Below are 27,035 nucleotides of genomic sequence, written 5' to 3'. Positions count from 1 at the left end.
TCCTGGGCGCCCTCAGCTCGCAGGGGTCCCCAGAGGGGCAGAGAGGGCGGCGTGAGAGCGCCTGGAGCTGCGGGCGGGAAGTCGGGAGCAGGAGGAGGAGCAGGAGGAGGAGGAGTAGAGGAAGTCCCCCGTGGCCACCCCGAAGGGAGGGCGGGACGGTGCCCACAGGGAGCGGGTCAGCCGGCGAGAAGCGGGGCTGCTGGGCTCGGGCGCCGAGGGGCACTGGCCGCAGGGCGCGCGCGCTCCCCGCCGACCCCCGCGGAAGGGGGGGTGGCGGAGGCACGCGCGCGCGCGCACGGGGGCGGGGCGGGGGCGCGGCGGCGCGCGTGGGGCGCTGAGCGGGGGCGCGCGCGGGGCGGGCGCGGGGGGGCTGCCCCGGGGCGGCCCCCCCAACGTCGGGGCGCGGCGGGCGGCGGCGGCGGGAGCGCGTCCCGTCCGGGTCCTGAGGAGCCGCCGCCGCCGCTCGCCAACATGGCGGACCTGGAGGCCGTGCTGGCCGATGTCAGCTACCTGATGGCGATGGAGAAGAGCAAGGCGACCCCGGCCGCCCGCGCCAGCAAGAAGATCGTCCTGCCCGAGCCCAGGTACCGGCTCCCCGCGCCCGGGCGCCGCCGCCGCCCCCCGCGCGGCCGCCAGCGACCCCCTGCGTCCGGGAGGGTCGGGCGCTCAGTCCGCCTCTGACCCCCGGGCCGGCGCTGAGGGGGGAGCGGGCGCTGAGGGGACCGCCTCGCCGTGCCCGTCTCTGAAATGGGGCCTCGGAGGGCTGTTGGGAGGGGACTCCGGGAGAGAGCGCCCCGAAGTGCCCGGCGCGGCGGCCGGCGAGCAGCGAGCGCCCCTGTGAGGGGTTGTTCGGCTGCGGTGTGACTTCGCTGGACCAAGCCTGGCCCCTGTCCCCCTTCCTGCCCCATCCCTTTCTCTCGGGCCAGCCCAGTCCCTGTGGTCCTCCCTGTTTTAAGTGCTCTGCTTCCCTCCTGCCGCACCTATGTCATCTCCGTCCTCCCCTCCAGCCCCCGATTCGGTCCCCCGCCTGCCGCGTCCGTCCCTCTGCCCCGCTGCCTGTCTTTCCCTGGCGCTCCATCCCGGCCGTTCCTTACAGAGTTCCTGCGGCTGTGCCCCTTCCCAACTCCGTCCTCTCCTCAGCTCCCTCTGGGCGCCTTAGTTGGGGAGTGCAGGCGAGTTGCCTTTTTTTTTTTTTTGCCCCGGGCACTTAAATTACCGTTTTCCATGCTCGCTCCCCCTTTTAAGGTCCACCAGGCAGCAAGTAGTGAATTCTGACCCACTTGATTTTCTCTTTGGTACGTGGTGACAGGTCCCACTGGCGGCACTTTATTAAAAGGTTGAAATGGGAATCACTTCAAAACGCATGTTGGAAGGGTGATTCCAGGCAGAAATTTTGTTTAAATTACTAGCCAAGGACCCGATTGAATTGGCAAGGGTCTTGGTGAAGTCCATACCAAGTTGTAATTTTTTTGCCTCAGAAATGATTTATTATTGGTGAAGTAATAAAAGACTTGATTAGTCCATATCATTGGCATTACCCCAGAAAGGGTCATTTATCAGGTTAATAGTGAGTTTCGGATAAGTGTATCAGAGGATTGGAGTTGGATTCTTTTTTTCCCCCCTTAGCTTCCTTCCTAAATAACACCATCACCAGTGGTACAGCAAATGTGGCTCCTTGACGCTTAATAGCTCTTGGTGGAGTTGATGGTACAGTGAGGCATCTTCTTAACGGTGAATTTAAAACTATGTATTTTTGTATATTACTGAAAACTAAAACTAAAAGCCATTCTCCATTTGAAAGCATCAGCCCTTCATGTGTTCTCTGTCTAAGATTGCTTAAATATTACCTTGGCATAAGGGGAAAAAAAAATCTTTCTTGTGATGCTGAGTGATCATCAGATTATTTTTTACAAGTCCAGGAGCCTGAGCCCCACGATATAGAAAATATCAGTCCCTTTGTGCTGTTTGTTGTGAAAAGTCAAACTGTGTACATGAAGGTGTGCGTCCTGAATGTTTTTGGCTCGCTTGTCCTTCTTAGCCCCTGCATCTTGGCTTTGCAGGGGAAAACCTACTTTGATGAGCAGGAACAGGCAGGAAATGTCAGAAAGAGTGGAAGCCCTTTGGAGCATCGTGAATACAGCACTCCTATTCCAGACTTTAACATGTCTGGAGCTCACTGACAAGCAGTGGTGTTTAAAATTTCTGGCAAATGGAAAACTAAGTAAAACAGGAACCCCGAACGAAACCTGAATTTCATTAAAAAAAAAACAAAACCAAAAAAACCCCCTGCATTTCTATAAATGTCATATATAATGCTTAGTTTCTTTTCCTCTTTTTCTTCCTTAAGGACAGGGAATCCTAAATATATAAAGTATCTGTATGTAAAATCAACAAATCTTAACTCATGGACAGTTTTTTTTGGGGGGAGGGGTGATATATACTATTATTAAAATTAGGAACTTCTGTTCATTTTGTTTTTCTTGGTGTTTTGAACTTAATGTGACTTCTGCTTTTTTAATGTCCCTCCTAAGAACATCCTTAGTGCTTAGGGTATTCACTTCCTTGTGTGAAGGCCTTTGTTGTCAGTGACATTCTTTGGTAATGCTCTCTTTAAGGCAGAATTAGTGACGGGCCAGCAGATTTCTCATGACATTTTAGAATTGAGACATAGAAACAGGAGAGTAATTTTAGGAAGCAGCTCTTTAGTAATTGTTATTCTGTTGCTGTTTTTTTTTTTTTTTCCCCCCCAAATAGACTTTTGAATTAGGCCATTGGAATGTTCTCCAGAGATTCTAACTTGTTTTGAATTTATCTCAACTGGCTTTACTTTTCTCCTGTGACCATTCACATAGTCACCGCCACTCCTTGTGCTGAGCTAGGATTCTGTACATTGAGATCATCAGGTAAAACATCTTCACATCTTTCTCCAACTGGATGGCAGTTGGTGGCTTACCTGCTTTATTTGGGGATGGGGTGGGAGGTTGGGGGATTTCTAGATCTGGTAAGAAAGTAAATTTCACATGAAAATGCCTCAGCATCATGACTCAAAAGACTAGTGTGATTTCACTCTTTGGTGAAGGGTACAGGTCAGATGTTCTCTGATAAGAGTCTGTTTCAGCTTCATTTTGAGGAAAGCTGTGTGGTCACCAGTCTCTGGCATTCCTGAGCAAGAGGTTTAGCTTTATGTGTTCAGTTTCTAAATGGGAAGCATAAAACTCGCCATTGGTTGATCCCCAGTGACTCTTTTTTCCAGCTAACTATTTGAAGCCACGGTAGCATTTTTTGTCCTTCCTTATTTCACTTACTTCACCTTTTCCTCCAGTTTTGCACAGAGAGACAACAGAACAAAGCACTACCCAGCTAATTTCAATGAAATGAGGAGTGTGCAGTCCCCTGCCTATTACGGGAGAATCTCACAAAATGGAACATTCCGCCCAGGGGAGATTTTGCTTCTCAGAGACGGCGAAGAGGCAACCATTTTGTTAGACTGACATGTTATTCAGTTAATGAACCAATGAATGTAAATCCTGTGAAAACTGCCTATTTGTTCAAATTATACAACTGCTTTAGTTTACTGAAACATTTGTTGCACTAATGTAGGTGATAATGGGGTCTATTGGTGACAGGCAACTGTGACCCATGGACGCTCTGCGCATGCCCAGTTGAGAACACACACCGTCAGATGTGTGTGCCAGTCGTTTTATGCCATGTTAGGGAAGAAACATTTATTAGGGACTAATTCAGAAACCAAGGCCTACAAAGGGTCAGCACCTTAAGCCCTGTAGAGTCGAGGCAGCTTTTCCTCTCGTCTCATTACTCTCATAATCTTTTCTGAACAGCAGGATTCAGTTGACTTGAGTTGACACATTCTTGCAAGAGGTTCAGTCACAAAATCGATCTCTCCTCCAGAGTTTCATTTCTATTCAGTGGACATTGAAAATTCAGGCTCATCCATCACAAAACTTGTCCTTTCCAAGTCATGGGAAAGCCTGTAAGTGTTTAAAGAGCCTTTATAATTTTCTGGAAACATTTTCAACTGTCCTGAAGAAGGTTTGTGGTACTGTTTATTCCATGAATTCAGTGCACGGTTGTAGAGCTCTTTTCCTGAGGCAGGCAAGGCCTGGCCTGACAGATCCTCCTTTAAGGGGCTTACAAGAGCCAGCTCACTAGGAAAAGACCCTGATGCTGGGAAAGATTGAGGGCAAGAGGAGAAGGGAGTGACAGAGGATGAGATGGTGGGATGGCATCACCGACTCAATGGACATGAGTTTGAGCAAGCTCCGGGAGATAGCGAAGGACAGGGAAGCCTGGTGTGCTGCAGTCCATGGGGTCACAAAGAGTCAGACATGACTTAGTGACTGAGCAACAGAACAACACAGTCTAGTTGGAAATACACAGGGAGTTGAGAAAGATGTTGACTTTCACGCGGCAGTTGCCAGGGATTCTTTTTAACTGTGGACAGGTAGCACAGAGTGGCCTGTACTATTCTGTTTTCACGGAATTCATTAGGCCTGCTCTGTGTTTGGCAGTGATTTTTTAATAATCCCCCTTGAAAAGCTGCCGAGCCGTAATATATGTAGTAATATGGTACTGTGCACCCGTCTACTTTTAAAGTTATCATAGGTGATTGGTCTTGAAAAATAGCTTCGTTTTCTTCTAATGTCGAAATGGGATTTATTCTGTAATTTCCCAGCTCCAGTCAGCGAGTGACCAGAGGATGATTTGGAAGATTCCTCTCCATTTGAGTTGGAGGGTATTCTATGCCTGCATGGCCGTCTCTGAACTACAGAGTCAGGGTTGAACAAACGAACAGCCTTCAGGAAAAAAAGCACTCTTTATTGTCAATAAGAGCATTTCTATGTATGAAACAGTGTGTGCTGCTTTTTCTCTAAACTATACTTTCCAAATGTAATTTATTCTGACCTTTCAGCTATTACTTCATTCTTGGTCAAAGTTAATTTGCGCCAGCGACTTGAAAAGGTAAGGACTGCATGCAGTCAGGAGTTCTTAGAAATAGATGTTCCCTTGCATTCAGTTTGGGACCCAGAATCTGCCCAAGTCAAGCATTATAAAAGGCTTGTGTCGAGAGACCGGTTGATGTCTTTGAGTTCAGGCAGTCCCAGCTCTTAGAAGCGATGTGTTCTGAGCTGGCCTCTTAAAAGAACCTCCTCGGTACCCTGAATCGGGCTTCGGCAAACATCTGTTTGGATCCAGTGTCTTAGAGGCCCTAAGAAGGGACACTTCAGTCTTCAGCAGGTGGATGGCAAGCTTAGGAAGAGATGGCCTAGAGCAGAGAGGACCCCTGGGGTCCCTGCAGTCCCGTCAAGCGAGAGGGAAGCTTAAATTCCCCAAGGCAGTGATGTGATAACCGCCATTCACTGAGAGCACCCCCTCTGCGGGCAGTCTGCATCTTGAGGGCGTGTGTTCCCCACAAAAGCCCTGTCAGGCGATTAGCATCGGCTCACTTTCGTTTCTCAAAGAAGCAGGTGCCCGAAGAAGCAGGTGCCTGAAGAAGCAGGTGCCCGGGAAGGTTGAGGAACCCGGCCCAGGTGACCACTTACCGTGGCTGAGGCAGGAGCGGATTCAGCCCAGGTTTCCCAGAGCTCTCCATCATGCTCTGCCATCTCACACTTCTGGGTGCAGATTCAGCCAGCAGCCAGGGCAGCATTGGAAAGTCAGGACCATCCTCAGAGACTGATAGAGAACAGCTATTCCTCTGGGACCTGAGAAAACGGTAATTATGACTAAGTGAATAAGCAGTTTCTGCCTTATTTCCCAGGAGGAGCTCAGGGGTTAAATGCCTGTTCTGTTTAACACGAGAAGTGCGATCTCACTGCTGTTAATGAGAAATTGTATAATAATAGACTGCCTCACCCTCTGGCTGCCCAACAGGATTTCTGTCTGTTATCATTTAGAGAAAAGGGCAGCCCAGGCTGCCCACTCTCCTCCACCTGCTCCCCCCGCCCCCAATATTTTTTCCATTTCCAGGAAAAGGATAAAAGGAACAAAACTGTATTTTTGGTTTTATTTGCAATAAAAATTACTTTCTCGTTCGATTAATCTTCCTCTGTTAGAAAACTGTCTTTGAAGACAGCTGTAGGTGAAAATGCATTTTCTGTGCCTGATGGTCTGTCCTTGTTTTCTGGACATGGGTGGTGGGGAAATGGAGATGATGAACTTGGCAACTCTGGCTTTCTTATTGTCAAGTCATTTGCCTGCAAAGTCATTTGCATGCTGATGAGGCTGTGTGATCCAGAGTCCTCTGCCTCTCCTCTTTTTCGCTTCTTTATCCTTCTCTGTTTTTATTGAAAGAAAAGAAAGCGAAAGTGCAAGTCACTCAGTTGTGTCCGACTCTTTGCGACCCCATGGACTATATAGTCCATGGAATTCTCCAACCCAGAATACTGGAGTGGGTAGCCTTTGCCTTCTCCAGGGAATCTTCCCAACCCAGGGATTGAACCACAAGGGAAGTCCAAGAATACTGGAGTGGGTAGCCTATCCCTTCTCCATCGGATCTTCCCGACCCAGGTATCGAACCGGGGTCTCCTGCATTACAGGCGGATTCTTTACCAACTGAACTATGAGGGAAGCCCCCTGTTTTTATTACCGATTAGAATTTAGAACCCTGGGGTCTTTTTGGATTGCTGAAGGAAATGGCAACCCACTCCAGTGTTCTTGCCTGGAGAATCCCAGGGACGGCGGAGCCTGGCGGGCTGCCGTCTATGGGGTTGCACAGAGTCGGACACGACTAAAGCGACTTAGCAGCAGTAGCAGCATGGGTCTGAAGGAGAAGAGGGTGTCAGAAGACGAAATGACTGGATGGCATCACCGATGCAACGGACATGAACTTGGGCAAACTTCGGGAGATGGTGAGGGGCAGGCCTGGTGTGCCGCAGTCCAGAATGGGGCTGAGAAGAGTCGGACACGACTGGGCGACTGAACAACAATGGGTTTGAAATGCAAGCCCCTCATCTCCTCTAAATATTCCTCCTGATTTTGGAAATCTTCTTTTGGGTCACCTGTGCTTCGGCTTCAGTGTGAAGCCAAAGCACGTTTTAGTACTTTATAAGACAGTAAAGAAAAAGCCCATTAGAGAACACAGTGAAGATATTTCTGCAGCTCATCTGTTTTGTGACTAGTGGTTTGTAAGAGTCAGCCTTGGCCCAGCCTTGGACTTGTACTCTTGTTCGCTCCCATTTCCTTCTTACAGGGTTTCGAGAGCAGGAAAAACTGATTATAGGAAAGTTGCCTGGCCAGACCTTCCTCCTCAGTGAACTCGAAGGCCAGCTGTCCTTATCGCTGGGCCCTAATTTTCCTGTGCCCTCTCTCCTACCTGCCATATTGTCCTAGGAGAGAAAGTTCTAGACTAGGAAGTACAGCCCTGATTCCACTGGCAGTTTGCCACAGGCCCTCAGTACATCACTTAATTTCAGTGTATGCAGTTTCCCCATCTGTACAAAATGATATCTGTTCTTTTCTGATCACAAACCGTCCCCCAAATCTCTGTCTTTTTAGAGCATTTTCTATCCATACATTTTTGAGCAGGAGAGGAGATTAATTTCAAACACAGAAAACTCAAGAGAAAAAAAGTGGAAGCAATGTGAAATGATAGTTTTTCTTTATTTACACCATAGGTGGTTGTGGTTGGGATTACAAAAAAAAGTAAAAAAAACAGTAGCAGATAAAGGCCCGTGTTGCATGGAGACTGTGAACTCCATGCTCAGAGCAGGTGGGCTTGGAAAGCAGGACTTCTGAAAAGTTAGATTGTTGACCCCAAGTAGGTGAATTTCTCAGGTTTTGTAGGTGAATCTCAGGTTTCTCCTCAGTGTTCTTCCTCTAACTGTTTGTGGGAGTGCTGTTTGTCTAGAACCTTCTGCTCGTGGTGCCTCGCTTGGTTCTTTTCCTTTCTTTCTTCTCTCTTTTTTCTTCTCTCCCTCTCTTCCCTCCCTTTTGTCCCTCCCTTTTCTTCCTTCCATCCATCCATCCAGTAGGCTCTGGGCTATGTTGGCTTCAGTACCTAAGAGTTCATAGGCGAACCACTCTTAAAAATAGATAATTTAGCAATTGAGAGAGTTGACATCCTCAGAAGGTCTTTGTGTCAGTAAAATGAACCAAAAATCATAATCTGAAAGCAGCTGGCTTCAGTGCATTGAGCATAAGGTGATGCATTCTCGTCTTCCTCAGACATCCACAAATACATCTTAATAACCTAGCGTTGTCATAGATAATGTTTGAAAAGATCTTGGAGGGCGTCCAGTCTAGTCCTGTGTTGGGTAGGTGACTTCCCTCTCCAGCATCCAGCCAGGGTCATCTTCTGGGAACATCTCTGGAAGAGATATGGTGTTGGAAAGCACTTTCTCTCCCCCCACCCCCACCACAGGATATATATATTTTTTAATTGGAGGATCATTGCTTTACAATGTTGTGTTAGTTTCTGCAACAGTGTGAATCAGCTCTATGTATACATGCATCCTCTCCCTCTGGGGAGCCTCCCTCCCACCACTTCCTCCCCCAACCTTTTTATTTTCATAGGATTTTTTTTTTTAATTGAAGTATAATGGAAAGCTCTCTTGTAATTCATCCTGTGCACAGATAGCTCTTGTTCCTTTCATGATCCTGTAAAACAAGTTTAATTCGTCCGTAAAGTAATAGATCTTCAGTCTCTTGAAGGCAGCTGCCTCAGCCCCCATAGCTGCTGTGGGGAGCTGACTTACGTGCCTTCAGTTGTTCCTCGTGTCACGCGGAAGCCTGCCCGCTGCTCTGTAATCTACGCTCATCAGTCTGAATATTACCTAGCAGAGTAGGAATATTAAAATTTATGAAGACGAAAAAGGTATCTGCAAAATTACTGTAATAAATACGGTGATGACAGAGCTGTTAAATCCAAAATCAAGTGTATGGTTGAGTCCCTCTGAAAGTTCCATTACAGGGAGAACATTTTTGGTCCTGCGAATGACTTTTAAATTTCATTTTACTGGTTTGGTTAGGGGATCGGTTGTTTCCATAAACGGTCAGAGTTTGGAAGCTAAGCATGGGCTGCATGAGTATTGTGACAGGGACTGTCTTTGACTAGTGCTGAGTGCCTGGCACTGTCTATTTCTCAGATAATCATAGGCTAAACTATTTAAGGAAGAAAGTGAGCTTCCATTAACCTGAAAAGATTCATTTTCTGAGGATTAGAGAATGTTTGTTTCATGTGTTCAAAAATTGACAACTCCGTTAGCTAAGGAAAGCAGCTAGTTTCTTTATTTTCAGCTAGAAAACTTTCTTGAATGACATGTTCGTAGTGTTTGTATTTTGTGTCATTAAGTCAGTCCATTGCTCTTTATTTAGAAAGATGACTGGTGATATTTTCAGGTCATTTCTTCTACATCTTCTGTATCTGTATTGCTTTTGATAAGGATTTAAGTTAAAAATGAACTGAGATGCGAAGGCATTTGCACAGCTGTTAAATAGTGTAGGCTTTCATTTTGCATCATGAAAATGTCTCAAGGCATCTATGACATTTTCAGTGGCTCTTCTTTTAAAAGTACGGGGCTTTTTTTCTCCTTCTATTCTTTGGCCTCTCCACGCAGCATGTGGGATTTTAGTTCTCCGATCAGGGAGCGAACCTGTGCCCCCTGCAGTGGAAGCAAGATGTCTTAACTTCTGGACCACCAGGAAGTTCTCCCAAATGTGAGGCTTTTGATGGTGGGGTGGGGGGGATCTGTACTGCATTTAGAAAGGAACTTATCCTAATAGAAAAGGTCAGGGGACTGTCATCTTTAAAAGGCCCTGCTTTTTTCAGCTACACATACTGATTCTTTTCTCCTATTATAATGACACCCTAAGTGGGAAAGTGGATTACACAGTGAATCTTGTCATTGCAACCCTGAGTATAGAATGGAAAGTTTTCCCTGCTCCCTTGTTGTGTTCCATTTTGGAAGCACTGCCTTCTCTTTTGTTGCCAGTGGCCGTGGAGGAAAACTCATTATTTTATCAAAACATCCCTCTAGAAATGAGCTAGAAAAGAAAGGTGTTCTCTGCACAATAGCAGTTTCTAAGCAAAGGATGAGAGGATGTTTATGCTAATGAAAAAAGTGAAGTGAAAATGTTGCTAGTAGCTCAATCATGTCTGACTCTTTGTGACCCAATATACTATAGCCCGCCAGGCTCCTCTGTCCACGGAATTCTCCAGCCAAGAATAGTGGAGTGATTGCCATTTCCTTCTTCAGGGGATTGTCCTGACTCAGGGATCAGATCAAACCCAAATCTCTTGCATTTCAGGCAGATCTTTACCGTCTGAGTCATCATGGAAGTGCCCCCCCCCCCAAAAAAAAAACATCAAAAAAACTGTTGAGACTTTTGTGTTCAGGGATTTCTTAGGGTTTAATCATTTGGTTGATTTTTTTTTTAATTCCATGTGGAAAACCAGGTAGCATCTTTATGTTTCCGTCCTTTAAATAAAGTGTCTTGCTTGACAGGGGATTGAGGTTTCAAATTATTTAAAAAAAAAAAAAATTCAAGTTACTCTGTAAGAGAAGCTTATTTTCTCTGGCTGTGTCCTACCAGAAAGATCTGATGAAGTAGCTGGTACACACTCCTTTCTGTAAGGTCAGAGTTTTAAGGTAAACATTCTGGCCCTATGGGTATCTTGCGACTCTCTGGCATGGGGTAGGTGGTGGCGGAACAGTTAAAAAAAAGCCAGACTCTAGTTTTGAGGGGCCTCAATGGTCCTAACCTGATAAAATTCTTCCTCCACTCTTAAAAGACATTCTTCAAAACTAGGGTGTAAACCAGATCAGAATTAATTACAGTGATCCTGATGGGAGATCTACTTGTTGGGCTTATCAGTTAGGTTTGAACACATTATCTTATTAAACCGAATGACATCTGTTGTTCATCTGTTTCACATTTATGCAAGAGATTTGAATTTAGATTAAAAAAAAAAAACCTGCATTAGTGCTTGTGTATAGTGCTTTGCAGTTTTACATGTATTGGATCTTTCTTGTTAGTTTTTCAAGTTGTCCTCTGTAGTCGGTAGACAATTGAGAAAGGAAAAAGACAACTACTTGAGACATGTCCACGTGGGGACATTGAGAAGGGCACTTTGTCTGTCTGGAGGGACAGCTAGTGCTCTCCTCGGACACCACGGTCTTTCCTGTGGTCCCAGGGGTGGTCTTCCCCCCGAAGACTCAGAAACTGGATTCTGTCATCACAGAGTCTCTCTCTGCCTCCTAACGTGAAGTTCGCATCCATAAGCTGAGTCAGGTCCAACTAACACCTTCTCTTCTTTGAGGCCGGTGGTTCTTATTTAAAGACCCCTTGGAGAATCTGATGAGCTAGAGGCTCCCCCTCCCCCACCGCAAAATGCACGAGCTCACCTGGTCGATTCATCTCAAAGCCCGACTGTAGCTGGAGTGTCAGATTGATATTCAGCACAGGCTCTCAAGGAGCCCAGCTGCCCGAAGGCCCTGTGACCCAAGCGTCCGGCTCGGAAGGCCGCCCCGTGGACGTGGTGCGGACGCAGGTGGCACAGGCCAGTGGCCGGAGGGCTCAGAAGGCCTGGCCCCTGGCCTGGCAGCCGCAGGAGCCAGGACCAGGTCGTTTCTCTGGGCTTTACCCTGGGTGTGAAATCCGTGAGCCCCCTGACGGTGAGACGCCCCGTCTACACTTCCACGTTTCCTTTCTGACTGGTGCCAGGCCTCCGCTGGAGTCATAGCACAGTTGCTGAAGCCGCAGCTAAGGCTTGCTAGCCGAGGAGCTTCGGGCATTTCTCTGCCCTTTGTGTTATGCCTTGATTTAAAATTTTCATTCTCCAAGGGCAAGCTTTTTCCCTTATTTCCACGTTCTGGGAAACAGCTCCATGATACCCAGCATTCCCATTTGAGGAGAAAGTCCAGGTTCAGAGTGAGGGTAATGGCTCAAGGTCACCTTGGTAGCAAATGGTACAGTTGAACCTCAGGTCAAATTCTGTGCATTTTGATGGACACCCACAGACTACCTTCTGTGGTAGTCTTGAATGAATCTTCTAAACAAAGAAGGTTCTCGGGTTTGGGTAGAGGAACATTGTCAGTTTCAGACTTCAGTAACACAATTTGGAGATTCGTTGTCTTCATTCAATCCCGAGGTCAGCTGCTGGGATCTGATGAGGTGCTGCTCCAGTAGTTACATATACTTTGACCGGAGATGTTGAGTTAATCATAAGTATATGCATATTTCCTGAAAAAATGAGATGTCATAAATTTCATGTTAAATAATAGGATACTTATTACTAGTGATGACACTTTTAAATTGAGAATAGCTACATGTCAGGGGTTCATGGTACTTTCTTAACCCCAAACACATTTTCTTAATTTCTGATGCACCCTTATTTCAAAAAGCAAAATTAAAACTCACGTCTCTGCCTGTCAGTAGGTAAATGGGGATCCTCAGCTTAAAGACACTTGTCAGGTACTTGAGATGCATTAAGTTTTTTTTTTTTTTTAATGTTACATTGATTAATCTTGTTAGTGGTACCTTCTAAATTATGACAGAAAATTAATGGGACAGGTTGCCTATGTAACCCTCACAGAAAGGTCATTGAGCTCACATGGGGATGGAACTCTGTCAGGGACACTTCAGCAAGTCCATCTAGAGCTCGCCGCCTTCGCCTGGTGATGTGTGTTCAGCCCTTCCTTGTCAGTAATGTAGAGATGGGGTTTCCCTGGTGGCTCAGTGGTAAAGAACCTGCCTGTCAGTATAGGAGACGTGGGTTCAGTCCCTGGGTCGGGAAGATCCCCTGAAGAAGGAAATGGCAACCCACTCCAGTATTCTTGCCTGAGAAATCCCATGGACAGAGGAGCCTGATGGGCTACAGTAGTCCATGGGGTTGCAAAGAGTCAGACATAACTGAGCAACTGAACAACAACAAAAATTCCTAGCTGATCATAAGAGATTCATCTTTACAGAGGACTGGCAGCAAATCAAGAGGAAATTGCAGAAAATCAGAAGGAATGATAGAATTAGGAAAAAAAAAACCACATCATTTTGCAACTTTTGCTGAAAGTAGATTTAAGTAAAGATCATCAGTGTATAAAACCATTAAATGAAAGGTTGATTCGGAATTTTAAATGGAGAGGTCAGACTTTCACCAATTAGTGAATTTTCATTTCACTAATGTTGGGGCTCAGGACAGGCCAACCCCCAAATGGGCCAAAGTGATACAGTGATTATTTTGAATTTAAGATTACTTAAGAAACAACCACTGTAAGAAAGACACTCTGACCCTCCTTCGTGCCCCTGAGAGCAGGAAATAAATCTCGCATGTGAAAGGTACCCTCCTGGCACTGAGGGAGACAGACAGCCCTTGTTGCCTGAGACGGAGCGCCCAGGCCGAGAAGGCCGTGTAGACAAGCCTTGTTTCTTCCTTGCTCACTCACTACCCTAAGCCCAAGTTGCTTTCAGGTCTCACAAATGTATTGTTTCTTTGTCTAAAAGGTATAAAAGCTGACAGCTTTGATCATTTCTTTAGATCCTATTGCTATGAGACCTCTGTACATGTGAATTAAATTTGTTTTTTTTTCCTCCTTTTACTCTGTCTTGCATCCATTTAATTATCAGACCAGCCAAAAGAACTCAAGAAAGGTGGGGAGGAAACATCCTCCTTTCCAACCCTGTGTCTCCTGATATGAGGCAACCTGAAGACTGTGTAGTGAATAGTCCTTCCCTCGAAGATGAACCTGAACATATCCAAGTCTTCAGAGCTGACTTGCAGCATACAGGAAATGAGGAGACAGAGGAACACGTTGAGTGATTTTATGAGGAAGCAAACAAGCATATCCAGGATGGGGGCCATCCTTCAGGACTGCCGTCTTGGTTTCCTCAGTGAGTCACTGGCATGAAGATGAGAAGTGACTGGTAGGGATGGAGGGGTGATCGAGAGTAAAACAGAATTAAGAGATAATAATCAAATGAATGTGCACATCTTGATTTGATCCTGATTCAAACCCAACTGGGCTTCCCCCATGGTGCAGTGCTGAAGAATCTCCCTGCCAATGCAGGAGACACAAGAGATGTGGGTTCGATCCTTGGGTCAGGAAGATCCCCTGGAGTAGGAAGTGGCAGCCCACTTCAGTGTTCTTGCCTGGGAAGTTCCATGGACAGAGGAGCCTGGTGGGCTACAATCCATGAGGTCAGACAAGGCTGAGCACTGCACTGCACTTCAAACCTGGCTCTACAGAAGACACCTCTGAGAGAATCCTGGAAATTTGATTTAGGAAATGGGTATTCAGGAATTATTGTGATTTCCAGGGTGGGGTTGGGAAGAGACAATGGACCATGTTTATGGAAGGAAAGTTTCTGTAATTTTCAGAAATGCAGGCGGAAGTAGTAAAGGTAAAATGATATGCAGTCTGAGATTTGCTTTAAAATACTTAAAAAAGCAAAACAAAACATGAAAAGTGAGGGGGAGAATGGAAGCCAGCTAAAATCTTAACAGCTGTCCACAAGGTGTTGACTGATGGATCATGGGATTTCACACTACCAGTCTGTACTTTTGCACGTTTGAAAAATTTTACAAAAGTTTTTAAAAACAAGGGTAGATGACTCCGTGTGAGGATCATGATTGTCTTTGGATAGGGCTGGTGATAGCCTCGTGTTGTCCCAATGTCATGTGTAACCAGCGCTGATGACTTAGGATATAACTTCGTACGACGCACCCTACAGAGATTCTAAACGTCCTGCATCTCAAAGAACAGACTGATGAGCTCTTTGAAAACTGCATTAGATGACTCAAGAAGAGGCTCCTTGGCACCGATTTCAAAGACATGGGTAGAGTTGTAGTGAATTCATTTGCAACCAGAGTTCTGACTAATCCAAGTCCTTGTCGATGAATTTACAACCTTTGGATCGGAAGACTTCTCATTGGAGGATAAGGGGGAAGAAAAAGGATGCAAAAATATCCAAGAGAGAAAGCATATTAAGACATGAAACTTTAGAAAGTGATTTACCCGTTTACTCACTGAAGACAAAACGATTTCAGCGAACCTCATTCAGTGATGAATATCTATTAAATCATAGTTCTGATGTTTACATTTAGCAGGAAAAAAATGACAGCCTGAGCTGTTTAAGATGGTCTACCCTTGAAGCATATGCTCCATGCCTAATGAGACTCTGTAATGTAATTCTCTCTCACTGAGATTACTTGAACAAATTTCTATATTTAAATTACATGAATATTAATTTGTCAAAATAATTTCTTTAAAATAGATATTTTGTAATGCATTGCTCTAAACCAGACCTCACCAACTAATTACTAATAAAGAAAAACAAAACTTTTAAGTCAGAGCAAATCTGGATAAATGGTGCAGTGGGGGGCGGGGGTTACAAGGTATTTCTAGATTGGAAGACTCAGTATTAAAAAGATGTCAATTCTCTTCAAATTAACCTTATCACAATCCAGATCCACATAAGAATTTTAAAGAATGTGATAAATGTGATTCATCCAGAAGAGATAAGTGGGAAAAAATGACCAATAGAATAATGGGGATCTGCTTTAGCAAACATGAGACATTGTTATAGGAATTAAAATCACATGGTCTTGTTCCAGGCACAGACACATTGATGGCAGAGCATGCAGAATCGTGTGTATATGTGTATTTATGTTCATCTCTATAGCAGAACTTGAACTTGGCTTATGAGCAAAGGTGGCATTTTGAGTCTGTTAGGGAGAGGATTGTGTGTGATAGCTGATTGTCGGATCGAGTCCACATTGTACACACACACAAAAGTTCTCCAGTGTTTAATGAGATAATCATAAAAATTATTGAATATAGAAAAATATGAGAGAAGATATTTTTATTATTCTGGAGTACAAAGGGCTGTCCAAGGCAAACCCCCAGACCTGGAAACCATCAAGGAGAAAATGAATACAAAACTCAGATGAAGTTTTCATGTGACGAATGGCGTCGTGTGCCAAATTAGAAGGCGAGTAGTCGATGAATTCCATTGGTTGGTCTTGTACGGAGAATATTTTAGTTTGTAGATCTGTTTGCCTGGGGAGTGCTTGGTCACTGATATTCTTGCCTGGTTCACATTCTCTTAGGGAAGTGGGGTCAGGGAAGCATAGCAGTTTGTGTCCAAGTCAGCAATTTTGCCAGTTATAGAAACAACATGTCATCTGTCAGTCCTTATAAAGGAAGTGTTTGCTTTAAAAAAAAAAAAGAAAAGAAACTTTGAAGAGCTGGACATTAATCTCAAGGGTGGTGAATTAGGTATTCTTGCATAGTTAGAAAAATAAGTGAATCCAAAAGTGGAGGCTCTGTGTTGTCTGGCATTTTTCTCTCTGTGTGTGTTTCTTACCTGCTGCTGTCCTTTGTCCATTTCCTTCGGTTATTCGGTGCAGGCAGGCATGGTTTATCAGATGCTGCACAGGTTGCCCCGTTGCTTTCTCTGTCACCTCGTCTTGGCCAGGGGCCCCCCAGGTCTGGAGTTCAGCCGTGCCGCCCTGGACTCTGCAGCCCCCTGTGACTGTCCCTGTTGACGCCCTAGGGACACTGCATTGTCACACGGCACTGGGGCTCCCTGCTCACCCTTCTAGACACGGCCCCCTTCAGGGCAGAGACCAGGTGGGACTCACTCTGCATTCTGAGTGTCGCGCATGGTGCCTGGCTCGTGGAAAGGACACACTGCCTGTTTTCAATGAACTAGTGATTAAATGAGCAGGGGATGGATATGGAGGTGTGTATATTTACAAGCACGTTGTGGGGAATGAAACAGCCTTGCCACCCGACACACAGTGGAGATTGGAATTGAGAGCGGGTGCCTCTGCAGGGCTTGGGGAAGGCCGGTGACCCCGACCTGAGTCCTGGAGGATGAGCAGAAGGCTTTCATGCGAGGAGAGTGGGAATGGCATTTACAGAATGACTCAGCAGTGAAGAAATCCTGCATGGCTCCTGTGTGCGGTCAGAGGGAAGGTGTGACTGATGAGGTCTCCTGGGGCCTCTTTGGACATGCTCCCCGTGAGGTGCTGAGGAGTGTGGACCCTGGTCAGGATGTGAGACCCTCAGGATCTTTTCATTTATTTATTTTATTGAAATATAGTTGACTTACAATGTTGTGTTAAATTTTGCTGTATGGCAATGTGAATCAGTTATACATACATATATACACACACACACACATTCTTTTTCATATTCTTTTCCATTACGGTTTATCACAGGATATTGAATATAGCTTCCTGTGCTATACAGTAGGACCTTGTTTATCCATCCTATATATAATAGTTGGCATCTGCTAATCCCAAGCTCCCAATTCTTCCCACCCCCAACACCCTCCCCCTTGGCAACCATAAGTCAGCTCGCTTGTGTCTGTGAGTCTGTTTCTGTTTGGTAGGTAAGTTCATTTGTGTCATATTTTAAATTCCACATATAAGTGGTGTCATATGATATTTGTCTTTGTCTGACTTACTTTACTTGGATAGTAAGGTCCATCCATGTTTACTTGGATAGTCTCTAGGTCCATCCATGTTTCTGCAAATGGCACTATTTCCTTTTTTGTAGTTGAGGAGTATTCCATCATATGTACGTACCACATCTTCTTTATCCATTCATCTGTTGATGGACGTTTAGGTTGTGTCCATGTCTTGGCTATTGTGAGTAGTGCTGCTATGCATTGGGATCTTTTAAATGAGATAATTCCATAAAAAATTAATCTTGGAAACCAGGCAAGATGCTCTCGACCCTCCTAGGGACTCTCCTTGGCCCCTGTCTTCCTATTCTCTGATGCTTATTTCACATAGATTACAATGTAACCATTAGGATGAAGCTACTTCTATATCATTTCTGATGCAAAAGTATTTTGAGAAACAGATAAATGGATTCTAAAATGATTATTGTAACTAATTTGAAGAAACAGTTTAGATCACAAAGTTTTGGTAGCTTTAATTAGGTAAACTTGATTGACCCCATAAATGTGTCCATCCTTCAAATTATATCTGTTCAAGTATGACTTTTATATATGATTTTTTTCCTTTTGGTCAGTGAAATTCAGTTATATTTAGTGTCACTTAACATCAGGTAATATATTGCAGAAGAAAGGCATCTCAAAACAGGATGTGGACTGTCAAAATATGGGAGGAAAAAACACAAAGGAATTCACGTTTAGCTTAATTGGCTTGTGATCTCCTGGATATAGATCATCTCATGTGCATTAGTGCTATGCGGATTATATGCAAGACTTTTTGCCCAAGATCTGGTGAACTGAGGAACCTTGGGAAGAGCTGACAGTCGGCTCTACCAGATACTTTTAAAGACCCCTTCAGAGTTTATGGGGCTTCCCCTGTGGCTCAGTGGTGAAGACTCCACCTGTAGTGGAGTTTGATTCCTGGGTCGGGAAGATCCCCTGGAGGAGGAAATGGCAACCCACTCCAGTATTCTTGCCTGGAGAATCCCATGGACAAGACAAGAAGTCTGGCGGGCTACAATCCATGGGGTCTCAAAGAGTTGGACACGACTAAAGCAGCTGGGCACACACATCAGAGCCTGTATCTGGCAGAGTTCGGTGGTTTTAAATCTAGCGGTAGAGTCTTCCTTGTGTTTTGGATAATGTTGCTCCATTTCCGGTATTTAATGAACAGCTAGTGGAAAATGTTTAGTAACTACGTGTGAAAGAAAGCAGTTTTCTTTCAGGGGAATTGAATCTTAGTGTAACTGCTTAGTCATCCTATCTTAAAAAAAAAATTCTGCCTTTTAGGTTTCTTGATGGTCGTAATTTTAGCAGCTCTTATTTGGGTGGTGCTCATAACAAAGCCAGCTTGCTTGATCTTCACAACTACCTTATGTAAAACTGCTTTTTTTAGGTGATATGTTACACAGTATTGAAATACTTGTTTAGATGCATTTCGCTTTGAACATCAGAATAAAACAGAAGTAAACCTCACATAGAACATAGAGAGTTTTAATAAGGAGGGATATCTGCAGCTGTCCTTTGGCCAGGAGAGAGCAGACATCTGGTCCTTAAACTACTTTAGTAGTAGAAAAATTCTTTAAAATATGATATAATATTTATTGCTGGAATGGGTTGCTATTTCCTTCTCCAGGGGATCTTCCTGACCCAGGGATTGAACCCAGGTCTCCTGCATTGCAGGCAGATTCTTTACCATCTGGGCCACTAGGGAAGCCTTTGTATTTCTATAGCAGGACCCCAACAGATTATGATAGGTAAGGCTGGTATATTACCAACAAATTGATATTAAAAAAAGAAAAAACAAACCATTACGCCTCCAAAAACAAACCATTACGCCTCCAGTTGGTATAGTATTATACATAGTAAGTATCTATGCCTTATTTTGATGAGGAGGTATTTGAAGGCCATATTTTGATATTTTTAAATTATCTCGGAACTTCCATGGTGGTCCAGTGATTAAGACTCTATGCTTCCACTACAGGGACGTGGGTTCAACCCCTGGTCCAGGGAGCTAAGTGCGCATATGCTGTGCAGGGTGAAGCAAAAATAAGTAATAAACTTTCTGTAATGAAAATTTCAAACATGCACAAGAAAGAATCATACCAGAGAGTCCTCTTAGTCACTTCATCAGCATAAACTCAAGTATGGATGAAAAGGACTCCTAATGAATAAGACATCCCTGTCACTCAGGGAATGCCGCAGGCTTTAGGAGCTCTGTGCTGAGAACCAGGAGAGAGACCAGATACGTGTGTGTGTGGTTTTATTTATTTTGGCTTCTCTCTAGTTGTAGAGAGTGGAGGCCGCTCCCTAGCTGCAGTGCGCAGGCTTCTCACTGTGGCGGTTTCTCTTGTTGCAGAGCACAGGCTCTGGGGCGTGTGGACTCAGTAGTTGCAGCTCCCTGGCCCTAGAGCACGGGCTCAATAGTTGTGGCACACAGGCTTTTGCTCAGCAGCATGTGGAGTCTTCCTGGATCAGGGATCAAACCCAGATCTCCTGCACTGGCTGCTGGATTCTTTACCAGGGAAGCCCCAGATACATTTTTTTGGGGGGGGGGGGGAGCTATGTATATCATCTCTAGAAGTTTGCTCCTGCCGCTCTGTGATCAAACAATATGTACTCTTTTTATTTTTTTATGTCGTGGCTCCTGGCTCCTTATACTAAGAATAATTATTTTGAGATCATGTATGTTATATCAATAATTTATTCCTTTCTATTGTTGAATATTCTTTCATAATATGGATATCCACTCATACTTACTCATCTGTTGGTGGCATTTGGGTTTCCAGTGTTTGATCATCACAAGTAACGCTACTAAGAACATTCATGTACAAGTCTGTTTATGGATATATGCTTTCATTTCTCTGGGATAAATACCTAGAAGTGGAATTGATGGGTTGGTTATATAGTGGTTTGTGTTTTAACTTATTAAGAAACTGCCCAGTTATTTCCTTTTAACCTTCCCACTAGTTGTGTGTGAGAATTCTAGTTATTCCACATCTTTGCCAACATGTGGTATGGTCAGTCTCTTCTAATTTTAGCTAGTCTATAGGTGTGTAGTAACATCTCACTGTGAGTTTAGTTTGCCTTTTCCTAATGACTAACACTGTTGAGAATATCTTCATATGCTTATTTGCCATCCACTTATCTTCTTTGGTGAAGTGTCTGTATACATCATTTACCCATTTTTAAAAATTAGGTTGTTTGTTTTGTTATTCTTGAACTTTGAAAAGCCTTTATATATGCTGAATACAATTCCTCAATCAGAATATGATTTGCCAGCATTTTCTCTGTCTATGCTTTGTCTTTGAATTTTCTCCAGTCTCTTTTGAAGAGCAGAATGAAAATTTCTGTTTTTGAAGCAAAATTCAGTAACAGAAAGATATCCGGAAATCTCCAAATATCTGGAAATGAGTCAATTCAGTTATAAATAACTCATAGTTCAAGAAAGAAACACCAAGAGAAATTAGACAATAATTTGAATTGAACGAAAATGAAAACAGACTGTATTAGTATCTGTGAGATACAGTTAAATCAGTGCATAGAGAAAATTTTATAACTTTAAATGGTTATATTAGAAATGTTTAAATTCATTGATCTGACTTTTTAAGAAATTGGAAAAATAGCAATTTAATCCCATAGTAAATTATAAGCATTTAAATAACAGAGTGGAAATCAATAAATATAAAAAGTGTAAATAATAGAAGAAAATGAATGAAACAAAAACTAAAGATCAGTATGATTGATACACGTCTAGCTAGTATGATCAAAGGAAAACAAAAAGAACATACACTTTAACAGTATAAAGAATGACTGAAGAGCTTTTACAGACATTAAAAGGACAATTTAAAAAAAGGGGGGGGGGGTGCTTTCCTGGTGGTTCAGTGGCTAAGACTCCGAGCTCCCAGTGCAGGGGGCCCAGGTTCAATCCCTGGTTGGAGAACTAGATTCCAACGTGCTGCAACTAGGAGTTCACATGCCTCATCTAAAGATCCCGCCTGCAGCAACTGAAACAAAGCCAAAGAAAGAACAACAAAGAAATAAGATCAAATCTTAGTAATTTGACAATTTGGGTGAATGGGACAAGTTCTTTAAAAGATAAAAGTTGCCAACACAAGAATAAATAGGAAATATGTTTGGCCCTATATCTGTGAAAGAAATGAAATTTGTAATTTAAAACCTTCCCAAAAAGAAAATTCCAAGCTCAGATGGCTTCACTGATGAGTTCTGTCAAACATTTGAAGAATTAATACTGTCTTATACCAGCTTTTTCAGAACAATTAAATAAAAAGGAATAATTCCCATCTCATTTTATGAATCATACTATCTTAATACCAAAACCAAAGAAAGCTATTATAAGAGAAAGAGTAAGACTTCTACACTGAAAGGTATGAAATAGTGCTAAGAGAAATTAAAGAAGCTTACATAAATGGAAAAATATATTTATGTGTAGTACACTTAATATCTTGAGGTTAATTTCTCTAAAATTGATCTATAAATTCAACAAAATCCCCATCAGAGTCTCAGTAAGCTTTTTCTGGGAAGAAATTTCCATGTTGACTTATAAAACTTAAATGCAGTCATCCCAGGATAGCCAAAAAACAAACAAAAACGAAACCAAAGGCAGTAGAACTATGTTAGAACACTTAGATAACTAAGCCTTCTGGTATCAGCTTGTGTTTTAAACCTAAAGCAATCAAGATACGGTGGTGTTTTTGTGAAGAATAGACATATCGATTAATGTAACACAATAATCCAAAGATAGACCAACACATATTTAGTGTTGAATCAACAAAGATGCCAAGAAAATTCAGTAGAGAAAGGATAGGTTTTTCAACAAATGATATCAGAACAATTATGTATTAGAAGGAGAAAAAGAACCTTGGTTCTTACCTTGCATTGTACATAGAAATAACATGAAATGGATCTTACGCCTAAACATAAAATCTAAACTTTAAAATTTCTAAGGGAAAATAGATTAGGATGTGAGAGATTTCTTAGCACAGACCATCTACCGAAGAATTAATCCTACACCTAGTTCGGAATATGGTTCCATAATGTCTCTCATAATGTCTCATAATGTTCAATATAATTCACCATATGACCAACAGTTTCACTTCTAGATATTTACCCATGAAAAATGAAAACACATGCCCATGAGAAAACTTGTACACAAATGTTTAAAGCAGTTTTATTTATAATAGCCCCAAACTGGAAACAGCCCAAACGTCTATCAACAGATGGACAGATAAACAAATGGTAGAATATTCATACAATAACACACTTCTTGGCAGTAAGAAGGAACTAAAAACTTATGCACATAGCAATACAGGTGAAGCTTGTTTATGCTGAGGGAAAGAAACCAAAAACAAAAGACAATATAGTGCATTATTTTATCTATATAGAATTCTAGAACTATAGCAAATTGTCTTTATTAAACAGAAAGGAGGAGATCAATAGTGTGCTCAGATCCTAGAATTTGGGGAGATAGATTGCAAAAGAGCACTTTTTGGAAAATATAAATATGTGGTATCTTGATTAGGACAGTCGTGTATGTGAAAAACTCATTTAACAGTACACTTAAACATGCATTTAATTACCTCAGTTTGTTTCAAAAAGCAAAAGAAAGGGTGGCGAGGGGAAATGATGCCAAACTATTGCCCATCAGTAGATGACAGAGATTTAATTTCTGCTTTTTCTATTTGGATAATAGCTTTGGAGGTTCGCTTATTGAATAATTGCTCCTTTCTCCATTTTCCTGCCTTGCCACTTCAGTTACATTTCAAAGTTCCATGCATGTGCGGGTCAGTTTGTGTGATTTCTGTTCCATTTCATTGGTCAGTTTGTTTATCTTGTCTTGACTATTTTAGCTTCATAATGGGCCTTTTAATCATCATTCTCTTTCTTCAGAAATGTCCTGGCTATTTTTGAGCCTGTGTTTTTTTGCATGCACTTTATAAAAAGCTTATCTGTTTCCGTGTTCTATGGAAAATCCTGTTGGAATATTGACGGGAGTTATATTGATTTTGTAGATGAATCTGATTAGAGTTTTTGCAATATTAAATCTTTCTGTTCCTTACCATACTATATCTTTCTACTTATTAAAAACTTCTTTACTGTCTCTCAGTACAACTTTGTAATTTTGCCTATAACATTCCTGCACATATTTTGAAAGATTTATTTAAAGACATTCAATGTTTCTTACTCTGATGTAAGTGAAATCTTCTTTCTAATTATATTTTCTTGTGGTTTATACTTGCTGTGTAGTAGTGTGATTTTTTGATATTAATATATCCAGGGAACATTGGCTTTTTCTTTAGAAAGAATCTCATTGATCGGTTAGCAGAATTTGTCATGTGTGTGTGCACGCACATCTTTATTATTTTTGGAAAGTGGTGGTGTTGAGGGAGAACTTCCCCAAATTCCTTATATTATTTTTTTAATTAAGTAGGGAAGATCTCCTGGAGAAAGAAATGGCAACCCAGTCCTGTAACCTTGCCTGGGAAATCCCATGGATAGAGGAGCCTGGTGGGCTACAGTCCATGCAGTAACAAAAGAGTCGGACACGATTTAATGACTAGACAACAACAAACTTGACATGTAAGGTTGGCCCTGGGTTGCAGGAGAGAGTACTAGCCAGAGGTGTGAACTTTAAATTTAGTCAGCTGTTCAAGCAGCTGTGGGTGTCAGTAACAGGCGTCTTTTGTCAAGCCAATATCCTTTTGAGGGGAGCATTTTTTTTTTATTGAGGTATAACTGACAAAATTACATATGTTTAAAGTGTACAGTGAACACCAGAATAGAGTTAATCAAGCCAGTACCCTCGAATGAAGACATCGTGTATTTTCCATTCTAGGGATGGAGACTGGCATTGTTAAAAACATGTCACTCTTCTCTTCTAGTATCCGGAGCGTGATGCAGAAGTATCTTGAGGAGAGACACGAAATCACCTTTGACAAGATTTTTAATCAGAGAATTGGTAAGTCTGGCTGTTCATTTGGCAGACCGTTAATTCTAATTGTGATACTACAGTAAAGTGTAAATGCAGCCCCCGATGCTGTCATGTGTTATAGCTCAAGCTGGGGGTGAAGGAAATGGCATGTAATTAATAAGATCCTAAGTGATTTCTTATGTCCGTAGTAATGTCTCTTGTAAATAAGCTACTGGGAAACAGGCAAGTTTGGGTGTAGGTTTTAAGGCAGTGTGGAAGATTCCCCAGGTCCAAGGATCGGGTTCTTGATACTCAGAGAGAAATCTTCTGTTCAGGTCTGTGCCTGAGGTCCTCATCTTCTCTCACTGACCTTGTACTTTCCATGATCACAGGTGTCGGCATGTGTCTTCATCACCCTCACCCCGCTCTGTGGTTGGCCGTGTGCTTCCAAAGTGTGGGGTCGGCTTACTGGATCAGTTCTCAAGGGTCCATGGGTTTTGTTTGCCGCTCACTCCTGTCAGTTCCACCTCAGTCTCCCTTATTCCTACGGCTGTATTTGGAACCTCTGCTTCACAGGTCACCAGGACTGCTCCTGCTGTGTACGCAGAGTTCACGGACCCGTCGCCCACTGGCTGATGGCCTCGACCCGTTCAGACGTGTGGTTCTGTAGGAGTGCCCAGCAGCTTCTGCCCTGGAGAAGCTGGGACCAGACAGGAATTGCTTTAGTGGGAATTTCGAGGCCCATGAAGAAATGAGATTCTTTTTTCCCACCTGCCTTCTGAAAGACTAGCAGCTTGTTCAAAGGTGCCTGTCGGCTGGGTTAGAGGAGCGCTATCAACTATGTATTTCTGTTTTACATTCCCCCAAATCAGTTCCCCCCCCGTCCAGAAATTTCCTGAACAATCTTTGTTCTCAATGATAGAATTCATCTTTGGCCTGTCAGCTGGCTCTGTTGTTAACTTGCTCTATTGTTAACTTACAGTGATGTAATAAACAGATTATGCTTGAGTTTTTACAAAAAAATCAGTGTAGCTGAATGTAAGAGACCAGGAATCTGTCCTCTCTTTGCATCTTGTTTGCCTCCCACAAATGTTCAGAGGAGCTTTGCAGGGAAACTGTGTCTTAGTTTTTAAATTAATGTAATACTAGAGGAAATTATTAAAATTCCAAGAAATTATAGTCTTTCTGAAGTTTCCTGGAACTCTGCTTCTGCAAGTGTTTCTGCTCCCATGATGTGCAGACACAGGCCGACTTGTCCCTTTGAGACTGAATATTCTGATAGGCCTGGGTCATCCTTCTGTGTATAGGTCAGGAGGCGAGACTCAGGTTGATGAAGTGACTTGTTCTGATATTACATTCTGATAATTCTTTGAAGGCTCCGTTACTATAAAATGTACTGTAGAAGGCCACCCGGTAAGAATTGGATAGATTTGTTTGTTTTTTTTTTAAGAAAGAGTTACAGTGACCTCCTTTATTCAAGTAAAGCAGAAACTGGTATGGAAAGTCTTTGGATTTTTGTGAACCACTGTCTGTCACAAAGTGACCACCTATGAAGAGGTACTAAAGAGTCGCTTGATGAGGGTGAAAGAAGAGAGTGAAAAAGCTGGCTTAAAACTCAATATTCAAGAAACTAAGATCATGGCATTCTATCACTTCATGGCAAATAGATGGGGAAAATGTGGAAAGAGTGTCAGATTTCGTTTTCTTGGGCTCCAAAATCACTGCAGACAGCGACTGCAGCCACGAAGTTAAAAGACACTTGCTCCATGGAAGAATAGCTATGACAAACCTAGACAGTGTATTAAAAAGTGGAGACATCACTTTGCCATCAAAAGTCTGTAGAGTCAAAGCTATGGTTTTTCCAGTAGTCATGTGTGGATGTGAGAGATGGACTTAAAGAAGGCTGAGCGCTGAAGAATTGATGCTTTCTTCGAACTGTGGTGCTGGAGAAGACCCTTGAGAGTCCCTTGGACTGCAAGGAGATCCAACCAGTCAGTCCTAAAGGAAATCAACCCTGAATATTCACTGGAAGGACTGATGCTAAAGCTGAAACTCCAATACTTTGGCCACCTGATGTGAAGAGCCGGCTCATTGGAAGAGACCCTGATGCTGGGAAAGATTGAGGGCAGGAGAAGTGGGCAACAGAGGATGAGATGGTTGGATGGCATCACTGACTCAGTGGATGTGGGTTTGAGCAAACTCTGGGAGATAATGAAGGACAGGAAAGCCTGGTGTGCTGCCGTCCATATGGGGTCACAAAGAGCTGGACACGATTGAGCCACTGAACAACATGAGGCTGTAGATTTGCCTTCTGTAATGACCCACTAAATACAGTGGGCAAAAGGCAGGTGGCGTGCTCTGGAGAAGCCGATCAGGAGTGGCCCGTCTGCTCTGAGGACGACTTAGGGGAGCCCTTAGCCACGCGGAAGGTTTCACCCTGAGCGTAGGGGTTTGGTGGGGGACAGATTCAGCTTTCATCTCATCCTCCGTTGCCTCTTCTTGTCGCTTTCGTGGTGTTTGGTTAACTGCCATCTGTACAAAGCCTCTCCTTTGCTTCTGAGTTTGTACCAAAAAGCAGAAGATTAAACTGTCCTCATGACCAGAGAAAGAAACTCCGTATCTTTGGGAGGAAAGGGAAAAAAAGGAATTCTTTAATGGTGACTTAAAATTTTTCAGATGTTTT

General features: G+C 43.2%; 1 protein-coding gene across 3 annotated transcripts in view; it reads left to right on the top strand.

Annotated features, from left to right (window-relative positions):
• Positions 1 to 363: 363 nt before the first annotated feature.
• GRK3 (G protein-coupled receptor kinase 3) overlaps positions 364 to 27,035 on the top strand; it is a 113,804-nt gene continuing 87,132 nt past the window's right edge. Inside the window, exons 1-2 of one of the 3 annotated variants that reach the window (XM_043438088.1) lie at positions 364 to 584; positions 24,324 to 24,400. In XM_043438088.1, the coding sequence (XP_043294023.1) occupies positions 472 to 584; positions 24,324 to 24,400 (190 nt within the window). In that variant the 5' untranslated portion in view covers positions 364 to 471. Of the gene's footprint in view, positions 585 to 2,450; positions 2,904 to 24,323; positions 24,401 to 27,035 lie in introns of those variants that run through there. The other 2 variants (XM_043438089.1, XM_043438090.1) reach the window with 2 other exon arrangements.

The sequence above is a fragment of the Cervus canadensis genome, chromosome 1, assembly GCF_019320065.1.
Source record: "Cervus canadensis isolate Bull #8, Minnesota chromosome 1, ASM1932006v1, whole genome shotgun sequence".
NCBI lineage: Eukaryota > Metazoa > Chordata > Mammalia > Artiodactyla > Cervidae > Cervus > Cervus canadensis.
The sequence above is the reverse complement of the archived record's forward strand: the minus strand, read 5'-3'. Positions and strand labels throughout refer to the sequence as shown.